The 22,712-nt window shown below is 41.2% G+C and overlaps 1 protein-coding gene across 1 annotated transcript in view; it reads left to right on the plus strand.

Annotated features, from left to right (window-relative positions):
• Positions 1-22,712, plus strand: part of grin3ba (glutamate receptor, ionotropic, N-methyl-D-aspartate 3Ba) — a 165,320-nt gene that overhangs the window by 132,457 nt on the left and 10,151 nt on the right. Inside the window, exons 9-10 of the mRNA XM_041811979.1 lie at positions 20,451-20,602; positions 21,786-21,950. Coding sequence (XP_041667913.1) covers positions 20,451-20,602; positions 21,786-21,950 — 317 coding nt within the window. The remainder of the gene's footprint in view (positions 1-20,450; positions 20,603-21,785; positions 21,951-22,712) is intronic.

Below are 22,712 nucleotides of genomic sequence, written 5' to 3' on the forward strand. Positions count from 1 at the left end.
TCATCTTCTTTTCTTCCAACAACAGTCAGAGAAGTGAGAAGACCAGTTGCTGGAGTTTTGGGAGAGGAATGTTGTCCCATTCTTGTCTATTGTATTATTCTAACTGATTCTTTGTCAAAAGGCCTGGACTGCAGACAGGCCAGTTCAGCACCTGGACTCTGACTGTGAAGCCATGCCGTTGTGATGGATGTGGTATGTAGTTTAGCATTGTCTTGCTGAAATATACAAGCCCTTCCCTGAAAGAGATGTTTCTGGATGGGAGCATATATGCTGCTCTGAACCTAATGATGCCTTTCCAGATCTGTAAGCTGCCCACGCCATAGGCACTAATGCAACCTCATACCATCAGAGATGCAGGCTTTTGAAGTGAGCACTGACAGCAAGCTGGATGGTCCCTCTCCTCTTTAATCGACAGGATACAGTGTTCATGCTTCCCCCCAAAAAATTTAATTTTGATTCATCTGACCACAGAACAGTTTTCCATTTTGCCACAGTCCATTTTAATAGAGTTTTGGCTCAATGGAGATGGCAGAATTCCTGGATCCTGTTCACATATGGCTTCTTCTTTGCATGATACAGCTTTAGTCAGAACCACTTTGTCAAAACACACATAATTGTGGTTATTAATATTTCTTTATTAACCATGTGGCTATTGTGGTGTGGCTGCCCTTCCACGAGCCAACATGGAAAGCATTAATCAGGAACAGCACAAGTTCCTGCTCTACCTATGCCGATAAGGAAAACATAAGGGAGGGAGAGAAGCAGGAAAAAGCCCAGCACAGAGCAGACATCAGTGACAACAGAATGCCATAGATAAAGTAAGAAGCAGAATGAAGGAGGAGCTAGGGTGGAGGAGTGCTGCAAGAGCAGCTTACAGAGAGAGCAGCAGAGGATAGCCAGGCAATTATGGCCGTGCTTGACTCCTTGGCCAGCCTGAACTAACACTATGTACTCGACTTGTGGATGGCACAGCCAACTGTGATTTCTGGATGTGCTCCTGAGCCCATGCAGTGATTTCCAGCACAGAATCATGCCTGTGCATAATACAGTGCCACCTACAGGGCCTAAGGATTATGAGCATCCAATATTGACCTTCAGCCTTGTCCCTTGTGAGATGTCTACAGACTCTCTGAATCTTTGGATGATATTATTGACCGTTGATGGTGGGATGTTTAAAGACTTCGTGATTTTATGTTTAGGCATTATTTTTAAATTGGTTATCAATTTTAAGGCGCTGTATTTTTGCAGATTGGTAAACATCTGTCCATCTTCTTGATCTTCTACTTTGTAGCTGAGTTGCTGTTGTTCCTAAATGCTTCCACTCTCTAATCATATCACTTACAGTTGACTGTGAAATATTCTTGTCCATAGTGTAGCTTAGATTCTGTGTTGCTGTAGCCTAGCTGGCAACATTTCTGTTGTTTAGGTGCAATGAAGCTCTTTTTTTTTGTGGATTACTTTTGATTTTTATCAAGTAGCTAGCCCAGTACTGGTTGTAAGGCTGCTCTTGAAGCAAACTTATCTCCGGTCAAACTGTGAGAGGGAGGATTTTGTTTCTTCTAAAGTCACTGCTTCCTTTTCCTCTGGCTTAAAATCCCCATAAGAACTATGGGGTATAAAAAGTAAATAGTGAATCATCACGACTGGTTCCAGCAGTAATAGCAAAAATAGTTTCTTAAGTGATACTTGTATGCTTCAAATTGACATGAATATATATGAGCTGTGAGACTTTAGCCGAACAAAAGTAAATCATGTCACTTTTAGAAATAAAGGCCTCTGACGACCTGCCAAAATAAATTATTTCTAGGCACCAATAAAAGCCTTTCACTGGGGTAAAACAAGGATCCAGCCATTACTGCAGCTTTTACTCTATTCTAGTTGCATGTCATGCACTTATACCTGCCTCTGAAGGTGACTTTGAAGTGAAATTGTTGCTGGCAGAAGACATTTATTGGACCTATCAAGCATTTAACCTCTCAACCTAAACTCAGCTCTACCATATCAGTGTTTTTATAGGTATAGAATTAGTGCATGTGCTCATTCTAAGTAGTCACATACAGTTACTTTCATGCATACTTCACATTTATTGGCCATATTTACATGGACCACTGTTTCCTCAGGTGCTGTGTTAAGAGTAGGCAGAGAAGATGCTGTTTTAATGTCATACCGCTGTTCCAGGTTGTAAGTCGTTTTAACTGAGGATGTCTGACAGTCAATTACCATTTCCCTGCTTCCTAATTTATAAGAAACTGAAAAGACAATGGGCAGTGAAAATCAGGAGGGAAATCTACCCATATTTCAAGTTTGAACAACTCTCCAGGCAAGTCAAGTCAAATTTATTTCTAGAGCACATTTATAACAGAGTAAGCTGACAAAAGTGCTGCTCTAACTTAGGCAAATGAAACATTTGTAAGACAGCAAAACAAACTTTTACATTAGCAGCAGAAAAAACAGTGAATAATGGTAAGAGGAAAATTTCAACATACATTAAAAGGCTATTATTTCATGGCCGGAGAAGTGGCTTTAAGCTGTGCTCTCATCCACTGAGTTCATGGGGCAGATCTAATGTAGTCTGGGATTTACTTCCACAAACAGACACAAATGAAAAAGCATCGTCCCCCCTTGGTTTCCTTTAAGCCCAAAGAAAAACCAGTAGAGACTGCTGAGAGGACCCAGGGGATTGTGGGGAGTTTAGAGGTCAGATAAGATGTATGGAAGCAGGCTGATAGTTTATGACCAACTAGGCTATAACAGTAAATACAAGTTTATATTATTATGCAGTCACTTGCTAAAATTACGTTAGCTGAGACTGGGCTAAATACTGTTTGGTGATGTTACCAGATAAAAAAAGGAATAATTCTTCAAAAAAACAGATGCTTAATGTAATGTTTGCTAACATGCAGTATTAGCTGTGATTAACAGCAGGACAGTAGCGCGATGCCCCCATATGGTATGTTACTGTAGCCTACATGATATCAAAGTAAATGAGTTTGTAACTACTGAAACTTTAGATAGCCTTCAGATGGTGTCAAAGAAATAGCTCTATTCAGGGAGTAAGTGACCAAATATAACTAGCAATAAAAGTACTATACATCATTATTTTTGAATCAAGGTCCAATCTGATCATAAATATAAAATACTGCTTTTTTTTTTTTTTTAGGAATTTAACCCTTCCAGTGCCAGTTAAAGTGCAAAAACCCTGATGTTTGTAATGTAAAAAGAAAAAAGAAAAGAAATGTGTAATTTGAATTTTATGATTGAAAATTTAACAAACTGTTACATTCAGGGTGTTAGTGGTCAAAAATGGACACCATAAAAACCAGAAATTACACATTAAGAAATTCACTTTTTTTGCATCATTGTTTAAATCAGTGTCAGACCTGATCATAAATATCAAATATCGGTTCAATTTAAGGAACCCTTTCAATGCTATTTTAAGTGCAAAAAACCCTGATGTCTGTAATGTGAAAAAACACATACAAAAATAACTTTTTTTTTCCTCTATACTTCATGCATTAAAATTGTATGCATTAAATTTCCTTTAAAAGGATTATCACAGCTTTGAAAATGCTTATAATGAGCAGCAACTTCAGATTATTGATTTTATTAATTTTCAATTTTTTTCTAAAGATTTTGAGCAATTGCAGTGCCTCCAGGGAAAATAAGCATGCAATTTCTCTTCATACAAATATGTGAAAATGGCTGACATTTGGTGATAAACAGGAACAAAATGTTAAGCAGTGACTCAAGAATGAAAGCCTAAAATTATAACATGCATGTTTTTTTTTATTCTTTTTTTCCTGCAATTGCTGGGGCATCAGTAATTGTGGTTTTAATTGGTTTCAATGTTCATTTGTGGTCACCAACAGCCTGAGTGTGTACAAAAAAGTGTACAGAGCTTTTTATTAAACCGTGTCAGGTTCTGATATTAAAATGTTGTAATTATATTGAAAGAATTGCTCTCCAAAATGCATGTTGTTTGTATTAATCCCCCAAAATAAACTCCAAAAGCGCAGCCAAATGGCCTCGGCGCCCTCTATGGATAAACATTCCCGTCCTGAGTGTGATGTCCATAAACCTCCTCCATATGGAGAATGTGTGAACTTCCATGTGCATTTGCTTTCAGTTAAGGCTTCTTTTTTCTCATCCCGTCTCTGGGACAGGCAAACAAAGATGCTGAGACAGTAAACAGATACTAGCAAGGCCTCGTGAGACCAAACACCATCTTTGATACCATTTCTCTGCCAGTCAAAGCGTAGCCTTGGAAAGACCCCACTCCCACACTCCCTACTCACTGTGCAGCTCTTGTACACAGGAGGTTATCTGCCGCTTTCTTCACTGCATAAGACAAAAAAGAGCCAGGAGGCATTGCTGTGGCATTACTCTGGATTCTGCGGATGAAAAAACAGTCTCATTGGTATGTAGAGTGGGTCAGTTTGATGACTACTTGATTCATTGTCTACATGAAAAGGCAGAGGAGGAATCCGGCTCTCTTTCGTAGCGATTCACCCCGACAGCCTGCGTGAGGAGGGATGGGATTGGAGTGAATAACTCAATAAGTCTGAATGATAGAGGAAGAAAAAGCAGGAAATGGCTCAGACAGGAAACGTACGGGAGTAGAAACAGGCACAGAGGAGAAGAGGAGATGAAAAAGTAAGAAAGGGTGAGAACAACAAAGGTGAAGAAAGGGAGGGCCAGTCAGGAGAGGGCGAGCGAGGTGGGAGTTGAGCATAAGAAGGAGATAGAGGGCTTTCATTTGCCCACTGCCAGTTTGCGCCTTTCTGCACTGCAAGTGATAAAAGAGCCAGCCAACAGAGTCCCCTAATCAAGACAAACCTTCACCCCGAGCAGATGGAGAGAGGGAGGAAGAGAAAGGACAGATAGTGGGAAGAGGGAAAAACAGAGAGAGGAAGTGTTATTTGGTCCATACAAGGATGCCGGGAGGATTTATAGAGCGGTTTGTGGTCCGGAGATACAGACAGAGACAGGAATTGGGACTGTGGAGTCGCTGCAGGCAAGGTGCTCTGCTGAAATCTTCAGGCTACTTAAGTGGAGAGAGACGCGGGGGCGCCCGTCTCCTCTGAGTGCTGCTGGGAGATGTTTACGACAGCCTAGACACACCCCATTAATAATATTGCCACTGAACACGCAGACGCTCGCTGCTTGTTTGTACGTGTGTGCGACTGTGTGTCCCTGTGTGCATAAGTGGTCTGCACAAGCTCAGTCAAGCAGGACACAGAGCGTCTGAAGATCAAATGAGGCTGCCACAAGATTTGGTTGCTGGGGTGAGACTGTGACGTCGGACACTTTTGTCTGCGTGTGACTGTGTGGAAATGGGACTGCAAGAGTTTAATTCCAGAAAGATAAGCCCTCATTTAAAAATATGTCATACAGAATAGATTGGTCAGAGTGAATCAAAATACTGCAGGGCTGAGGAGATAAGAAGTATTGCTTTAAAATAATAATAAAACAAGTCTTTGATAAGGAGAAATCCCTAAAGCCATCATTTAAACAAAAAGTCAAACATTCCAGGTTAATTCCAGGTTCCCAAGTGTTGCATACATTCATGCATTTTATTCATCCCATTGTGTAGACTAACTAAGAAGTCCTATGATTTGCTGCATTCATTGACCCTCTATCTTTCTAGGCATTTCAGGGCCGGCTACTGAGAAGCATCCCCACAGCATGATGCTGCCACCGCATGCTTCACAGTGGGGATGGTGTGTTTGTGGTCATGTCCAGTGTTTAGCACCTTGTCTGATGAACAAAAAGCTCCATTTTCATCTCATCAGACTAAAGAACTTTCTTCCGTTTGACCATGGAGTCTCCCACATGCTTTTTGGCAAACTCGAGTCCAGATTTAATGAGTTTTCTGCAACAAGCCACTCTCAACAGCAACAGTTGTTGCCTGCAGAGTCTCTCACATCTCAGCTGCTGAAGCTTGTAACTCCTTCAGAGTAGTCATAGGTGTCTTGGTGGCCTCTCTCACTAGTCTCCTTCTTGCACAGTTTGTGAGGACAGACTAGTCTAGACAGATTTGCAATTGTTCCATATTCCTTCCATTTCTGCATGATGGTGAAATTAAAGCTCCAAAGAAGCAAACACTGTTAGGACCCAATCAGCATCATTTGAGGAGAACAAGGTAGTAACTACAGGCATGGGTGTAGCACAGTGGGATAAAGGGTACTGATTACCCAGACCCACAGTAGGGAGGGGCCCTTGAGAAGCTTGCAATGAAGAGTGTGCTTTAATTATTTTTTTCTTAGTAACTTGTGTCATTATTGAATCAAAAGCGGCCAAATAAATCGATCAACAGACTGAAATTTGTATCAAATAGAGAACTACAAAAGCACTCAGAGAGCGCAGACCTCCGCCATCAGCTCTTTCTCCCAATAGTGAAGAATCCTTTAGCAGCATTCCTGGATCCAGACAGTGATTCAGATCACTCCCAAAATCTAATTCACCGATTACTCCCTCCCCAGTGAGGTGGAGACACAGTGAGGCAAAGCATTGGCTTCGCTACATGTGGAAGTCATGGCAGAGGGTGAATATTCCTCTATTCCTCCCAGCATTGTGAGTATTCTTGCTACAATTCGCTGTCTTTCTCTCTGTTACGCTCCGACTCGTCTCCTCAACTGGGCGTGTGTCTTTCAAACTCTATAGACTCCAAAACTTTGAGTTGCTCATGTCCACCATCTCCTGGTGTGAAGTGGTAGCAGCGCAGACCTCTGCCATTAGCCCTATCTCCCAATTGTGGTTTAAAAATATATAAAAATGGATAGATATTTGTAAAAAATGATGCGACATTTGTTACTTGGCTAGCCAGTTCAGGGGGCCCTGAGTAATATTCTTTCTGGGGGCCCAAAGTCCCTAGCTATGCCCCTGGCTACAGGTGTCATGTAGTTGTACTTATAGTTTTTTTCCATTGCTTAAACACGATTCTGAAAACAGGGCTCATTTGGTCAAAACACTACACACAATTCACACAACCACACACACAAGTAGCAGAACACCTCAGATCATTTGCAAAATGAAACACTTTTGTAAAAACTATACCCTAATTTATTTAAAAAAAACATATTTTGTCACCATATGAAACACACACGTTTCATATGACTTAATTCTGTTTGAACCAGTTACACACTGCAGTTGCTAACCTAAAACACTTTTAGCAATTCTACTTCTCAGTGATTAGAGTACTGTAAGTGAAGTGCACAGAGAAAGCACAAATATACAATAAATTCACCAAACACGACACAAGACCAATGCTGCAGCTGCTGATGAAAATATAATCTATGTCTCTTCACATACCCAAATCAGTCAACATGTCAGCATGAATAACAACAAAACATGTCCCGGTTTTCATGCTACTACAGTAGTGTGCATAACACTGTAAGCTAAGCAAATATCAGACAAACATAAAATACTGTATCCAGTACAGGTTACAATTACAGTTTAAAAAAAAAGCGAAAAAAAAATCTGAAAAAAAAAAAAAAAAATACAGAACAGAAAATACTAGACATTATCTCTTCACCTAGCTGGATCTGGCCAGAGAATTTCATAAGCATCACAAGCGATTGGCAAGACAACATGGAAGAACTGTCTTGAATGTTGAATCCATCCTTGCACAGCTGCGTCGTCGATTTGGTCACAGGCCTCCTCCATGGCCTGAATGAGGGGTACCTGAGCCTGGGGCCCGAGAACTGAACCCTTCACTGCCATGCCGAGAAAAACTCAATTGGGTTTAGATTTTTTTGATAAATTTGGTTCTCTTCTTCTTTGAGCATGTTCTCTTTTTGCTTCAGGTCTTTCTCTTCCTCTTCCTCCTTCTCCTCCTCCGTGGATTCCTTCTCTCACCCTCACTCTTCTTCTTCTGACTCCTTCCATTTTGGTTGAAGACAGGTGAACTCACCTGCTGCATTTTTATAGTGCTTAAATCTGATTGGTGTGTCTACAATTAAGCAGTCGTGTGTTTGTGCACCTGATGGCTGTGTTTAACCAATGATTCACTGGTGTGGTAATTTGACAGTCAGTGCTTTGGAATTGCAAGGAAGTGACATCATGATATACTTCTGTGTCTAATGTATACAAGTGTGTTTAGTGTTTTGCAAATCACTGTGTGTATTGTTTTGCAAAAAGTGTGAGGCTGACGTGCTTAAAGTGGTGCAAATCTGGGCTGATGTTTTGCTGCTTGAGTGTAAGGTTTTGATAATTGTATAATACTTTTGATTTTAGTGTTTTTGCAGTCGAAAAAAACTGTAAAGCCAATGGCAATGGCTGCCGCTTATCTGTAGCAATAAGCTCTGATGAGGCAGCCGTTTTATCAGAAATGCACGTTTCTTCATGAAATAAAGAGGAAGAACTGCCCTAAAAGCTTGTTATGACAGAAAGGGTTTTTTCTCTTCTATTGAGCTACTTCAGGCTACTTAATTTGGCCACCTGGCAGCAAGGATAAAATTTGTCCTATAACAGTGATCAACCCATTGTTTTGATTTATATAATGCTATAAAATCGCCTTTTTGCCACCACAAACCAAACCTGGAGAGCATTTTTTTTTTAATTTCAGCTAACAAGTGTATGGACCAAGTCCTCAACCAGGTTGGGCCAGGGTCCTCGCCCCTCCCCCCTGCACTACTCTTTTAGAGACTGCACTATAAGCAGTTTATTTACTTAACAATGCATCAGGGGTTTCTTAGGATCAGGGATGTCCAAACCTTTCCACCGAGGGTCACGTGCAGAAATACGTAACAATGTTGTGAGGTTTATGACATTAAGTCAGGAGCAGAATAAAGGAGGAGCTGGGGTGGAGGGTTTAATGGCTAACAATGCAAATAGTCAATAATTTCCAAGGTTTTGGTGATGCCAATGAGATTTCAGGGGGCCCTTTTTAGCCCTAGCTACCATTGGCTCTGCCCCCCATAATATTATTGGTACTGATATTTGCTGCCGTAACCTATCAGGGAGTTAGAGAACAAGATATCATTATTATTTTGGTTGCCAATATGCTTACCTTGTTCAGAGCTGTCTTAATTTAGTCACACACACAAAAAACATCAATTAATTCTTCTTGTCAAGATGTTTGTTTACAGAATTAGCCTGGTAGCACTATTTTGTGCTGAAACCATGAAGTACAGTACAGTCAAGCAAATGTGGGCTTTATCTCTTTTTGTTTCTAGAATTTGCTGCGGGCCAATCATAATTGGAACGTGGGCTGCATTTGGTCCCTGGGCCATAGTTTGGACACCCCTGCTTTGATACATGTTTTTGGCATATTATGGGAAAAAAAGCAGGTAAAAAGTAATATTAATTTAGATGTGTATTGGATTGATCTTGCTTTCCCTGCAGCCTCAGGTGGACACTTGAGAAACTGCAGTTTTTTGCACTTGCATACGGACTTCCTTTTTAAACACTAGAGGTTAAGACCAGAAATAGGTTTCTCCTGTGCTTTGCAAGAGCAACAGCAACCTCTGAATCCAACTTTGAGGTTGATGCAATCACAGCATCGCCTCTCCATCTCTGAAAGGGTTCATGGACATTGTTTTCAGTTTTATTGTGTGCATCAGCGTTTTTTGAACGTAGCCGATGGCGATGCCTTCAGTCTGAATCAGACTCAGAATGGCCAAGGTTTTTTTTTCAGTGGCTAGACCTTTTAAAGCTTGGTAGAGGAGCCAAGAAAGTCTGCTTTTATCTAAGAGCACCTAGAGTACAATATGCTGAGAGGTTTTATTGGAAGATGCCAAATAAACCAACATACCCACCCTAAATCAAGAAAGTAATCAGACATCAGAATGGAAACAATGGTTATTTGCAGCTCTTGTCTTTTAACAGAATATGCACATACTTCACATTTAATCTCAATGACTTATTTCCTTTTATATGTCTGCCATGGTGACACTGCCAGAACTTCAAAGCTGAAGTCCAAACCAACAATTAGCCCATGGTTCAGCATCTTAACTGTTCAATTAAACAGGACAGACGCATCAGAACAAATTAAATTCACTGATGCTTTGAAAATTATTACATTTGTTTTTTGTAGTAAACGGAGCAATTCATCTTGAGAGAGATCTCTGGTTATATCCCTAAACCCTGTTAAACACACAGGAAAGGACGTTTTAGATTTCAATTAAGGAAGAGCAAAGAAATACATGAAGAAAGGCAAGCATCAATCAGAGAAATCAAAGAGAAGGAATTAATACTACTGCTCTGTGTTTGACTGTGTGATACCATTGAGTAGAAAGGAAAAAAAGGAAAGTAGAAAAACTGTCATTAAAATTAGTAAAAAGATCGTGAAGAAGAATTTAGGCTAAAAGATGACAAAGCACTAAGTGGACATCCAGCTTTAATCCTATGATAGCGGCTTAACTTCAGATGTTTTCTCGACTTCTTTTCTCGTTATCTAGGGTTGACACTGCTTGGTTTCACACGCTGAGTTTATTCAAGTTGTTTCTTTGACTTATTTTTCTCATTATCCTCAGAATACAGATGGGTTTTCCCATGATAATAGATTCATTTATCTCTTCTCAAGATAACACATTTTGTTTTCCCATGATAACAGGATAACTTGGTTGCAGTCCAGAGGACAAAAGAATGAGCTGGTCACTGTCAGAGCTGGGCACACATCTGCTATTCATTCATCCATAAACCTGCTCATTTTTAATAATCAGTGGTAATTTTTTATTAAGCCTCCAGAAAATTTGGTTTCAGTTGATTTTATTTTCGTGTATTGGATTCACTTGTATAATATGTGTGTCTGTCTGAGACAGTTTTCACCTCAATGAGAAATCTCCTGATGTTTTGATCTCACAAGATCTCATCACACCCCTGATGGCTAACCTCAAGTTCCCATATACAGCGTGCGCGCCACGCACCGAAATGCCACAGGTTTACTCCGACTGAAAGCGTGACTAGAGCGCAGCGCTGTCCTGATCAGCAGGAAGAGATCACAGGAGAACTGCGAGTTCACGCAGGAATAGTATGTCAACAGCAGACTATTTTGCCTTTTGGGGTTAATTTATCATCCTTTCCAGTTTAAGTCCATGATATTATTGCTTCCGCCATTGAGTGAGTACATTAGGAAGCTAAAAGGTTAATGTTTACTTAAAGGATCTGTGGTTTTATGCAAAATTCTTTGGATGAATATCCCCAAAAGTTAACTTTTCCTCATCAATGGCGTTGTTGTAGCTCTGTGACCCACTGACCTCTCAGTGACCCTTTGCTCTCACTGCAGGAAGAGGCATAATGTTCATATAGTAATGATTTACGATCGGGAGTCCGTGCATTGTGTTTTATTTTGAAAGTACCGGATGTTCTACGCTTGTGACTTCCATGGTTGGTGCTTTCTGAACAACAGTGAATTTACGAGGTTTGCTGAAAATAGACCTGCAGCATATCTGAAATGAAGCGGAGCGAAGTGTCGGTCCAGGCACGCACCACTGCGGGTCTGGAGCACCGGCTATGGAAATGCTCTGATAGACTAGAGAGGGAGTGAAGTGCTCCGCAGTACGATTCGCTGGCGTTCCTCAGCACATATCTGGAAATTGGGGGTAACATTGTTTGAATTTAGAACGGTCCATATTTTCAAGAGAGCCTGGCTCCAGACATTATAAATCCATGTATATCCAAGACGTGCACACTTTGACATTTCAGCTGATGAAATTGTTTAGTTCAGCTTCATCATCTTTAAGTTATATAAGAAAGTGGAGGCATCCAGGAGCAACAGCAACTCGGCTACAACAGAGGACCTGGTAAAACCAACGACAGTGGTGTGTAATCCTTACATCACCAAGTTGTTGAAAGGTAACATTCTCCCAGAATCCAGGACATTACCTGCCTGACTGCATTGTGCCAACTGTGAAGTTTGGTCTACATCCCTTATCTCCAGTGAAGGCCAATCTTCAAGCTTTTTAATACCAAGATATTTTGGACAATGCTTCCAACTCTGTGGCAACAGTTTCTATTTCAACATGACTGGGCCCCAGAGCACAAAGCAAGGACAATAAAAACATGATTTGATGAGTGTGAAGTTCTTGACTATGCACAGAGCCCTGGCCTCAAGCACCTCTGGGAAGAACTGCTGCTGGGCAAACCTTAAGAAGCTACAGGCGAAGCATGATGTTCACTCATAATAAATTCAAAGTAGTCATTTTCAGTTGTTTTCTTCCTCATTTTGCCTTTTTTTACTTAGTACTTGATGCTTTTTAAAATGTAATGAAGTACAATACTTACCCCAAAATATACTTGCATAAGAGTAAAAGTACTGATTTTAAAATGTACTCAGAAAAGTACAAGTACACAAAAAAGCTTCTCAATTATAGTAATCCACCTCTGATGAATTACTTTATTGTGCTGACTTTGTGAGAGTGTTTGTCTTGTAAATTTCATGAGCCATATTATGACGTGTTTTTGCGCATGACCAGTTAGGTTGGAGCATGGAGCTGTTATTGTTGCAAAACTATTTGCAAATGCGTGCACAGAGCCATACAAAAATCTGCAAATGCGTGCACTAATCCACATATGCATGCACAGATCTGCAAAAATGTGCACAGATCTGCAAATGTGTGTACAGATCTGCAAATATGTGTACAGATCTGCAAATATGTGTACAGATCTGCAAATGCCTGCACAGATCTGCAAATATGCGTACAGATCTGCAAATATGTGTAATTGCAAATCTTTTTACATATTTGTAAATCTTTGCATGCATTTGCAGATCTGTGCACGCATTTGTGGATTTTTGTACAGATCTGTGTACGCATTTGCAACAGTTTTGCAACAATAATAGCTTGATACTAGTGCAGCGTGAGTGCCGGCAAGTGGGGACTGGGGAAGGGGGACAAGTGTGCTTCAGCAAGATATGGGGCTACCGGCACTAGTGTGATCATCATAGTCATCATAGTCTCTTATGAACTCAAGGCTATGGACTTTGTGAAAGTTTTCAATGGTTTCCTTATAGCACCAGTAAATAGATTCACCTGCCTCTGGTGACACTTAAAGATCAGACCATGACATGATGTGCTGCCATATACAACCCTTGTCAAGTGAGTTAAGCATATTTTTCCGTTTTGTGTTTTTGTAACTCTGACAATACAAGAAAGGCTGAAATTTCTAGAAAGCAGCCTGAAATAACTCATTAGCTCAAGTAAACAAAAGGTACGGCTGCTTGCCGGCATCAGGCTTTTGTGCAATATTTATCAAATTTCACTCTGTTGTCAAAATTAGCAACATTTACAATGCTATACAGAGTGTTCTCAAGTCAAACTCGATGTGCCAGGGTGCGTCTGTGATTGAACGGGTGTGAGGGGGATTTGAGTGACAGCTCTGGGAGTTCAGGCTCTTGATGGAATATGTGGTCGCCTTGGGGAGAAGAAGAAAAAACAAATGACAAATGGCTGCCCACTTGTGTTTCACTATTTGACTGAGTGCTTTAAAGAAATGTGGACAGAGATAGGCTGATGACAGGAGAAAAAATGCTGTCTGTCTGCCGAAAAATAAAATGAGAAGGGAGAGACAAAGCGATGGACTGACTCGGGAGAGGAGCGGGAAGATAAAGAGAAGAATGGAGTGAGGCAGAAACTGAGTGGAATTGAAGGGATGACGGAGATAAGGAGCGGACTAACGGAGGGAGAAACTAGCAGCAATGGTGGGAGAGAAATGACCTCAGACAGGAAACACGGGGAGGGAAAAAAGGAGTTAAAAAGATGGGGAAAAGGAGTGTAAAGAAGAGGGAGGAGAGCTTAGACACTCTTTGTCATGTAGGAAGCAGAGTGTGACAGTAGCGTGAACCTTAGCTACTCTCTTTTCTATCCGCAACCCCCCACACCTGACAGCAAACACACTCACCTAAACACACTCACAAACAGCTGCCAGGTCCGACTCAATCACACCGAGAAAGAAAGAGGAGCGCTGTTGGCGTGGCTGTGTCTTTCACTGCAGTACAGATGAAATGAAACAAACAACCCCAGGAGACCGTGTAGGGCGATAAATCTCAGAGAGGGTGCGTTTGATTCGCGGCAGAGGGGCAGATTTCTCTCAATTTGTACCTGCAGAAGTGCGAGCTGTAATGCAAAGCAGATGCGGTTTCAAAGCGAGGGGAGGGCACGGCCAGATTTCTCTCCAGCTTTGAAGTTGTGTAATGATACACCAATGAGCCGCTTTTGAAATTAAAGTAATGAACAGTGGTGAGGAAAAAAAGGGGCACTTAAATCAGTGACTTAATTAAAAATATTATAGTTAGATGGTTTTATTGCTGTAACTAGTGGGTGTTTTATGGCTGTGTCTGGTCCCATTACTCCACACGCTGCTGCTGCTGTTTTACCTTTAACAAGAGGGGGAAAAGGAAGTCCCAGGCATAAGTAATCAAGTGATGATTAAACACTTTCAACAAATCAAGCATAGTTTAATACTTAATTACAATGATTTCTGAAATGTGCCCAATGTGCCAGCAAGCAAAATGGGAATGACTAACAATGATTTGCATTGCTGACTGTATAATTATGATATTTCTTAGGCTATTAAATCCTTATCTGTAACAGTGGCACGTTTGAGCTCATAAATGCACATCATGTTTTATGAGCAAACGCTTTGATTCGCTTGTAAACCATCACTCTAAGAAAAGTCCACATAGTGTAACCTCCATGGCTCACTGTTTGTTTGTGAGGTACATGAATGTTACTTTAATGCCAAAGGACTTGAGAAATGTCAGTCTTTGCTGGCCCAATTTGAATGGCTGCTCCTTCTGCTTGCAGAAGCTTTGGGTTAAAAATATATTCAAATAAGTACTTTTCAATACTATCAACTGTTGTAAAATGGTGACTAACATCAAAACATGGTGTCAACAAAGGGTTTCAATCAGGTTAATTTGTGTTAACGGTCATAATGGTGCAGCCATACTTCAACACTGTTTGCAGCACTTTGCAGCTCTCTCTAAGTCCATTTAAGCTTTAAATCGCACTATCTTGTCTGCCATAACAGTACGTTTCTCCCCTCATATATTGGCAAAATACTTGCTTAAAAATTCCCATAAAGGTAGGGCTCAAATGTCAGCGTGCAATCAAGTTTGAAGTGCAAATGGAGTGAAACTGGCCTTTATTTGGCCTTTTTCACTGCAGAAGGTCTTCTGGGTGTAAATGGAGGGTGTGAGTGTGAAGAGCGCATGGATAGAGTGGATGATCTGCATCGCAGACGACCGTAAGTGATTTCTCAACCAGGAGGCGGCTGTGGCGATGAGGTCAAAGTAGGAGAGAGGAAGGAGGACCATTTATTTTTGATGTTGTGAGGGGCGTTTTTAGGGAATACGGAAGTGCAGTGACAAAACTGTTCCAAAAGCTGGAGAGGGATGACATCCTCCCAGAGCACACTCAAGTTTTAATATTTCCTCCAAAGGATATTATAAAAGTGCCAGTAAAAATAGAATAAAGCACATATTACGAGCTGGTGGCTGAACTACTATAGCGTCATGTACCTCTTCATTTTCCTCAGGCAAGCTTAAGGCTTTCCTGTCTCAAAAATATTACAGAAACATTAAAAAAAGTCAAAGAAATGAAAGTTATCAAGCAAAAAGGATAAAAATTTTCTAAAAACCTGTTCTTAAAAAAACTGATACTTAAAAATGAATGACTGACTTTTCTTTTTGAGTATTTTTTTCAAAGGACATGGCGGTGCTGCACCTCCTCCTCCTCCTACGCACTGTTTTCATTTCCACCGAAGTCATATATATTGCACCAATAAATCACCAGAGGGCAGCAACAGCAAGTGAGAGCATGACCCAAGGGAACATAACTGCATGTAAGAAGCACAGAGGTAAAATATGACCGTATTTGCTCAGTGTTGAGGGAAACTTGATCACACACCACACTTGGAATTCATGTTAGATGTTGCCCTACAAACAGTCCAGTCTCACAGACAGAGGAGGGTAGAAAAAAAAGAATGATCACTTTAGGCTTTGGCATAAAATTGAGCTTTCAATGAATGCAAAAAATATTGCTGCGTGATGTTTTTCTGGTGCTGACATCGATTATCCCAAAAGCATACCTCTCGCCAAGAAAATCAATACTCATCTTTTTTGTTTCCAGATGCCAAACCAGGCCAAAATTGTACCATCTTGCCTGTGACTCATTATTTTTGTATGGAAGCATTAGGCAGAAAGGATTACCTTTGCATTTAAAAAAAAACTGAGGTTGCAGCTTGAAATGAGGCATGTAGAAGGATTAGCGGAAAACATTGAATTTTTATGGGCCTAATGACATCAATAGAGCAACTGTATTAAATGTGGATGGTTTATATCAGTTCAATACTTGACAGGCTCAATAAAGACTGGCTCAATAACAATTAGTTGTGTCAAATCAAGGCATCGAGCATCCTCGTCCTATCAGCTTACAAGTCATGCCGGTCATAAAAATCATTGTCAGTCGCTGTGTCTCATTTTAGGGGAGGACTCAGCCTGCAAAGTCCCCTCAGGCCTATGTGAAATGAGACTGTCTGGTCTGCAGAGTTTCCCTGTTTTTATAGCTTACACATCTGAGTGAAGCCTCTTTTGCCTTCAACTTCAACAGCACTGGAATTAGCTAACGTTAAAAAACGTACCAAAAACGTGAGGCAATACTTAATGGCTAGCAGGAATGCAAACACAACAAAGCCAAATAAAAACAAGCCAGGCCACTAAAAACACACATTGTAGAGGATCCACATCTTTACCACTGTCAGTGCAAGCCCAGCAGATAAGCAGGCAAACAATTTCACACTTCCCCTGCTCTGTCAGTGAATGCACCATCTTCATTAACGATAAAGGTATTGTCATCCAGCACCTCTAGCACCGGGGGCACAAACACATCGTTTAATCTTACTTTTGGATGCTGCCAGCTTCCATGATGGGGGCAGACGGTGTGGCTCGGAGTCGAATATGGAGATAAAATCAACGTAATCCAATCAGTCAAGTTGTTCAGAGCAGCACTGGTCCTGGAAATGCAGTTTAATCCTCAGTAACACCCAGACTGCACGACTTACTTGGAGGCCAATTTACAGAACAGCCAGGTGTGTTTATTGACAGTATTTAGTGTTTCAGCAGCATCCATTTATTTTCGCACAGTTACATTTCAGTGAAATAGTTTGAAGGAGTGATTTTCACAGCTGACATTAAACATATTATGAGCCTTTATTTAAGCTTGACAAGTGTTTTGTATTTTCATGTGTATGTCCAGTTCAAGGAATGTGTTACAACTCTCAAATTTCCATATTAGTCAAAGACAACCTGAGTTTACACAAAACACAGTTTTTAAATGATGATTTTATTTATTAAGGGGAAAAAAATCCATCCAAACCTACCTGGTCATATGTGAAAAAGTTATGCCATCCAAGCCTGGAAAGGGTTACAAAGCCATTTTTTAAGGCTTTAGGACTCTAGTGAACTATGATGAGAGCCATTACCTACAAATGGAGAAAACCTAGAACAGTGGTAAACCTTCCCAGGAGTGGCCTGCCAACCTAAATGTCTCCAAGACTCATCCAGGAGGTCACAAAAAAACCCTGAATAACATCTAACAACCCACAGGCCCCACTTGACTCAGTTCAGGTCAGTGAGAGCCATTACCCACTAATGGAGAAAACTTTGAACAGTGGTTAATCTTCCCAGGAGTGGCTGGCCTACCAAAATGACTCCAAGAGTGCATGGATGACTCGTCCAGGAAGCCACAGGAAATCTCAGAACATCTAAAGACCTGCAGGCCTCACTTGACTTAGTTAAGGTCAGAGTTCATGATTCAACAATAAGAAAGAGGCTGGGCAAAACTTTCATTCATGGGAGAGTTCCAAGACCACAACCACAGCAGACCAAAAAAAAACACTAAGGTTCATCCCACAAAAAACATCCTGATACAAATTGGAGTGCACCAAAATTCCTCCACAGTGATGTGAAAAGTCATTGCCAGTTATCAGAAATGCTTGCTTGCAGTTGTTGTCACCAAGGACATATCAACCATCTATTAGGTTTAGACTTTTTCAAATAGGGTAAGGTTAGTTTGGACAGCTTGATCAGTCCAGAGTAAGACTATTCCTGTAATGTTAATTAACACCATTCAGTATAAATCATATCAGCACTCAGGGAACACCTCTTAGCCAAACAAATGACATGAATAATGGAATGTATAACTCAGTAACAGGAGCAGATATTGATCCACAGTATTTATGATGCACTATGAAGAAAAACCATCACCATTTGTGGTTTAATGCTTTATTTCCAAACATAAATAAAGACTACATTACAGGTATAGGCTCATTTATTTTCACTGTAAATGCACTGTACCTGTAAAACAAACCTGCCTGTAAACCCATAAATCAGCTTTATCCCAGAGGTATCTGCCCTTTGGCTAAATGCAGCTGGTTGGCCGTAGTTTCCTCCATGTAAACACAAAGTTAGACCAATTGCTGTGGTTTTGACCTCAGGCATTTCCTCATTAATTTATCTAATTGGATCCCAATTAGCCATGACCGCTGCTCTTCCCTGGGCCTACATATGTAAATATGACTTGCAATTACAATTCTATAAAATCCACAGCAAAAGAAAATAAAAGTAATTATAATAAAAATGCAAACAAGCAAAATACAAGAAGAACAAGATTACAAATTTTGTTGTGATTAAAAATGAATAAATATATTAATAACTGTAGAGTATTACCACAAGTGCCAGCATTATAATGGAACATTTTCATTAATACTTAATGAATAATTATAAAAATAAAGCTTCAGAAGGGTGTTTTCACAAAATGTGGCATTATATTTAACACTTTTTAAGACCCTCTCATTATATTCAAGATCCCTATATTTCATTTCTAACCTGTTACATTGGAATCAGTTATGTGCAAGTGTCAAGAAAATTGTAAGATAAATGTGTGACAACAAAGTTAAGAAAATGCAGAGAGTATTTGTTACTGTAGTATGCAAATGGAACTCTCTTTGAGATGGTAGCAGTGCTATGTTAACAGACCACCACTTCCCAGTAAACTTGCATTTGCTCATCATTTACATGCACACATCACTGATCACATGGTTTACTTGCTTGCGAGGGCTGCTTGCAGCCTATGTTGACTTCCAGAAGGCGTTTGACTGTATGAGTAGAGATGCCCTCTCTGGAAGATTCTGGAGCACCGTGGCATCCCATGTTTGCTTGCCAAGCTCCACCCCTGACTTCTTCCCAGTTGATTCTGGGGTGATGCATGAGTGCATCTAAGCTCCAACATTCTTCAGTACCTGTATGGACTGGATAAAGGGGGGTAACAGGAGCAGCAACTGTGGAGTGTCATTTGTCGATGTCTAGATTTAGCTGATGCTGCTGTGATGCTTGCAGAGACTGTAGATGTCTTCGTTGGGGCTCTTAACTTGTTGAATGAGGAGGCTGAAGCATTGGGAATGCACAGATCCAGGTATCTGAAGTTTCCTTGGATGCTGTCATTGAATCTGTGTCTGTAAACAGTGAGAGCATGGAAGTTGTGGGGCAGTTCACCTATCTTGGCAGTGTAATCCACTGATTTGCTGACTGCTAGGCTGAGATCAACTGCAGATTTGGACTCATCTGTGAGGCAGTGGGTTTGCTGAGCAAGATAGTGCAGTGTTCCAAGTAATCTAAGCATGCAGATGAAAGTCAGACTCTTTGGGTCCTTGGTCTTTCCGGTCTTACTATACTCTACTCTTATGAGGCTGACTTTGACTGATGGCCTGGAGACTGCCTGGACTCCTGTGACGACTTCAATTTTTGGATCTTCTTGGCAAGACCGTGTGACTCATTCTGATGTAGTCAGGAGAGGAGAGATGGGAATGGTCAGCTGCCTGACACAGGACAGGCAGCTGTGCATCTTTTTTTGGGCACCTGGCTCACCACATACTGGGTGCCCAGGACCTGGTGGGCTGGTCCAGATGCCAAGGACAACTGCATGCGTTGTGGAGGTGTCAACTGGGAGGATACCTGCAGAGATGGGGCATGGGCCTGGCACAGGCCTGGAGGATGGCCATCAGGCCAGAGCAGTACAGGACCAAGGTTGACGTGGTCAGCCATATCTGACCTTCTCTGAGGGATGCAGCAACGATTTAACGTTGCAATGATAGCTCAACAGGCCATAACAGAATAAATCTTTCAGACTAACGATCTGGTGGAGTTCTATTAGAATATCACTTGTGCTTGATACAACAACAAAAGCAGAGAAACTACTTCAGCTTTCAACCAAATTGTAGCTACAAAATCTAAGACCTAGCCTAATGGTCTTGCATTAAAGATTTCAGAAGCCTTTCTGCAAAGACCCAGCATATATCCTGTGACAGTAGTACAACTTAAAACATCATGTAAAGAGACTAGACAGTGAATTGAATGAACTGAACTCATGAATCATTCTAGTTTCCTTCCCATACTGTGAACTTTGGAGCGCGTGTATCAACTGTAGATCTCTGTGTCTCTCTTCCTCTCTCAGGGTATGGTATCGGCCTGCCACAGGGCTCTCCTCTAACCCGTAACGTGTCGGAGTTCGTGAGCCGCTACAAGTCTGATGGCTTCATGGACATGCTACATGACAAATGGTATAAGGTGGTGCCTTGCGGGAAACGAGTCTTTGCCGTCACCGAGGTAAGTCACCAGTGGGGGGGGGGGGGTTGCATGTGTGTACGTGTTTGGTGTGTAAAGCAAAGCCGTCTGTAGCTGCACTCCTATAAATGAGTCTCCCTTTGGGGCACTGACAGAATTGCCTGCCAGCTAAACACACACACCTGACAGTCAGATGAACATACACGCTCACAGACAAAGACATACAATCATATACACTTGGGTGTATTTACCGAGCTTAACTAGAGTTACAGGCACGTAGTGTCTGAGTAAAGAAACTTATTTCTGTCTAGTGTGAGCGCTAAAGCAAAGAACTCACAGTTCTCGCCCTCCTTTTTCATAAAGGAGTGGGAATCTCTAGACAGAGTGCGCTGTCTGAAGACTATATGTGTTGTTTGTGAACAGAGCAGCTATTCAACTCCCTTTGGCCATGCCTTTTAAATCCCACTTCAAAGTTAGATCGTATTAAAGCAACAAACACAATTACACAGTCATAGGTTCTTCCAGCTGATACCGAAACCTTAACTTCACCCTGCGTTAGAAAGTTATTACCATTCATCGCTACTGTACAGAGCGGGCTACTCTCGAACAATGCAGGCGTTAGCGCGATCGCGCCCTTTTGGATTGGGAGCAAAAGGAGGTCAATTTTGTCACTGATGAATTTGCAGAGTCAGCATGGGGCTAATTGCCATCAGAGGCAGCGCAGAAATGAGCCGTGTGAGGGGAACATGATTAGAGAGCAGTGGAAAAAAGCTCACTGCTGTCTGTTTCCATCTCCTCCAGGCTCATGAAAGCCTCATAAGAGATAGACAATGTGTCCAGGCGAACAAAATGGGAACAAACTGCTCCTCAATTAAGCATCACTAACTGCTCTTTCTTACTATCACTCTCACTTTTCCTGCCCCTTCATAGCTCTTTACGCTCTCTATCTTTCCTACTTTCCTTTCCAGGCATGTCTTTTACGCTCTTGCCCTCTCTTCTTTATTCTATTCTTATGAGCTTACACAGCTAAAGTAGACACACAGAAGCTGAATATCAATGGCATATCCCGACAAAGTGGCCTGAATAGTAATTATGTAAATACAAATCATCAATCTCTGTTTTTTTCCTCTGTCAGCTTAAGTGTTTACTAATCTGTGTCACCACAACCACCCCGCCCCTCCCATCTCTTCCTCTCTCCCCATCCTTCCTGTCGCCGCCCCTTCAGACTCTACAGATGGGGATCCAGCATTTCTCCGGCCTGTTCGTGCTGCTGTGTATGGGGGTGGGCGGAGCCCTGCTGACCTTGGCAGGTGAACACACTTTCTATCACCTGGTCATCCCCCGCCTCCGGCGCTCGCACACGCTGCAGTACTGGCTGCACACCAGCCAAGTAAGTGAAATCAAGCCACGTACCTGGAGAAGATTGGAAATATGCACACCAAAGTAAAATGACAACAGAAGCAGAGAAGATTCACAACTTTAACCTTCATGTTTCTCATATGTGAGCATGCACAAGCATATGAGAGCAGTCTCTCACTCACAGCAGCATGCTCTTATTGAAGTGAAGGCTTTACCCCCTGGAGTTAACTCCCATTAACAGGTAAAATACGCCCTCTAGTGCTGGAAAACCACTATAACAACCAAGAGTGAGAAATGTTTCACTTCAGATGAATTGTGTTGCGCAGGGGCTCCTGCTGGTCTATAGAGAAAGTGCCCTTTTTTAAATAAAAAATATACAAATTAGATGTCTTACACTGTTATTGATTTTATAAATCAATCATGGTCAATATAATTTGGCTTTTTTGACCAAAAAAAGCAAAAAATCCTCTTTAATTTCAAAGTGAAAACAGATTTCTACAAATTAATTTCAACTAAACACTAATATGTAAAGTTAAATAAGTAACTGCATCAATATTCACCCCTTAAAAGTGACTGATCTAATTCAACTGGTGCTAGTAGTCTCACAGTTAGTGAAATGGGGATTACCTGAGTGCAGGTAGGAAGGTTCAGTCACTGCTTAATCAGTATTCCTGGCTACCATTACACCATTAAGACAAAAGAACCCTCCAAGCAACTTAGAAAAGGTTATTGAAAAGTCAGGGGATGAATATAAAAAAATCCAACCCATCATCAAGAAAAGGAGGGAATATGG

Source organism: Cheilinus undulatus, linkage group 18 (assembly GCF_018320785.1).
Source record: "Cheilinus undulatus linkage group 18, ASM1832078v1, whole genome shotgun sequence".
In the NCBI taxonomy this organism is placed as follows: domain Eukaryota; kingdom Metazoa; phylum Chordata; class Actinopteri; order Labriformes; family Labridae; genus Cheilinus; species Cheilinus undulatus.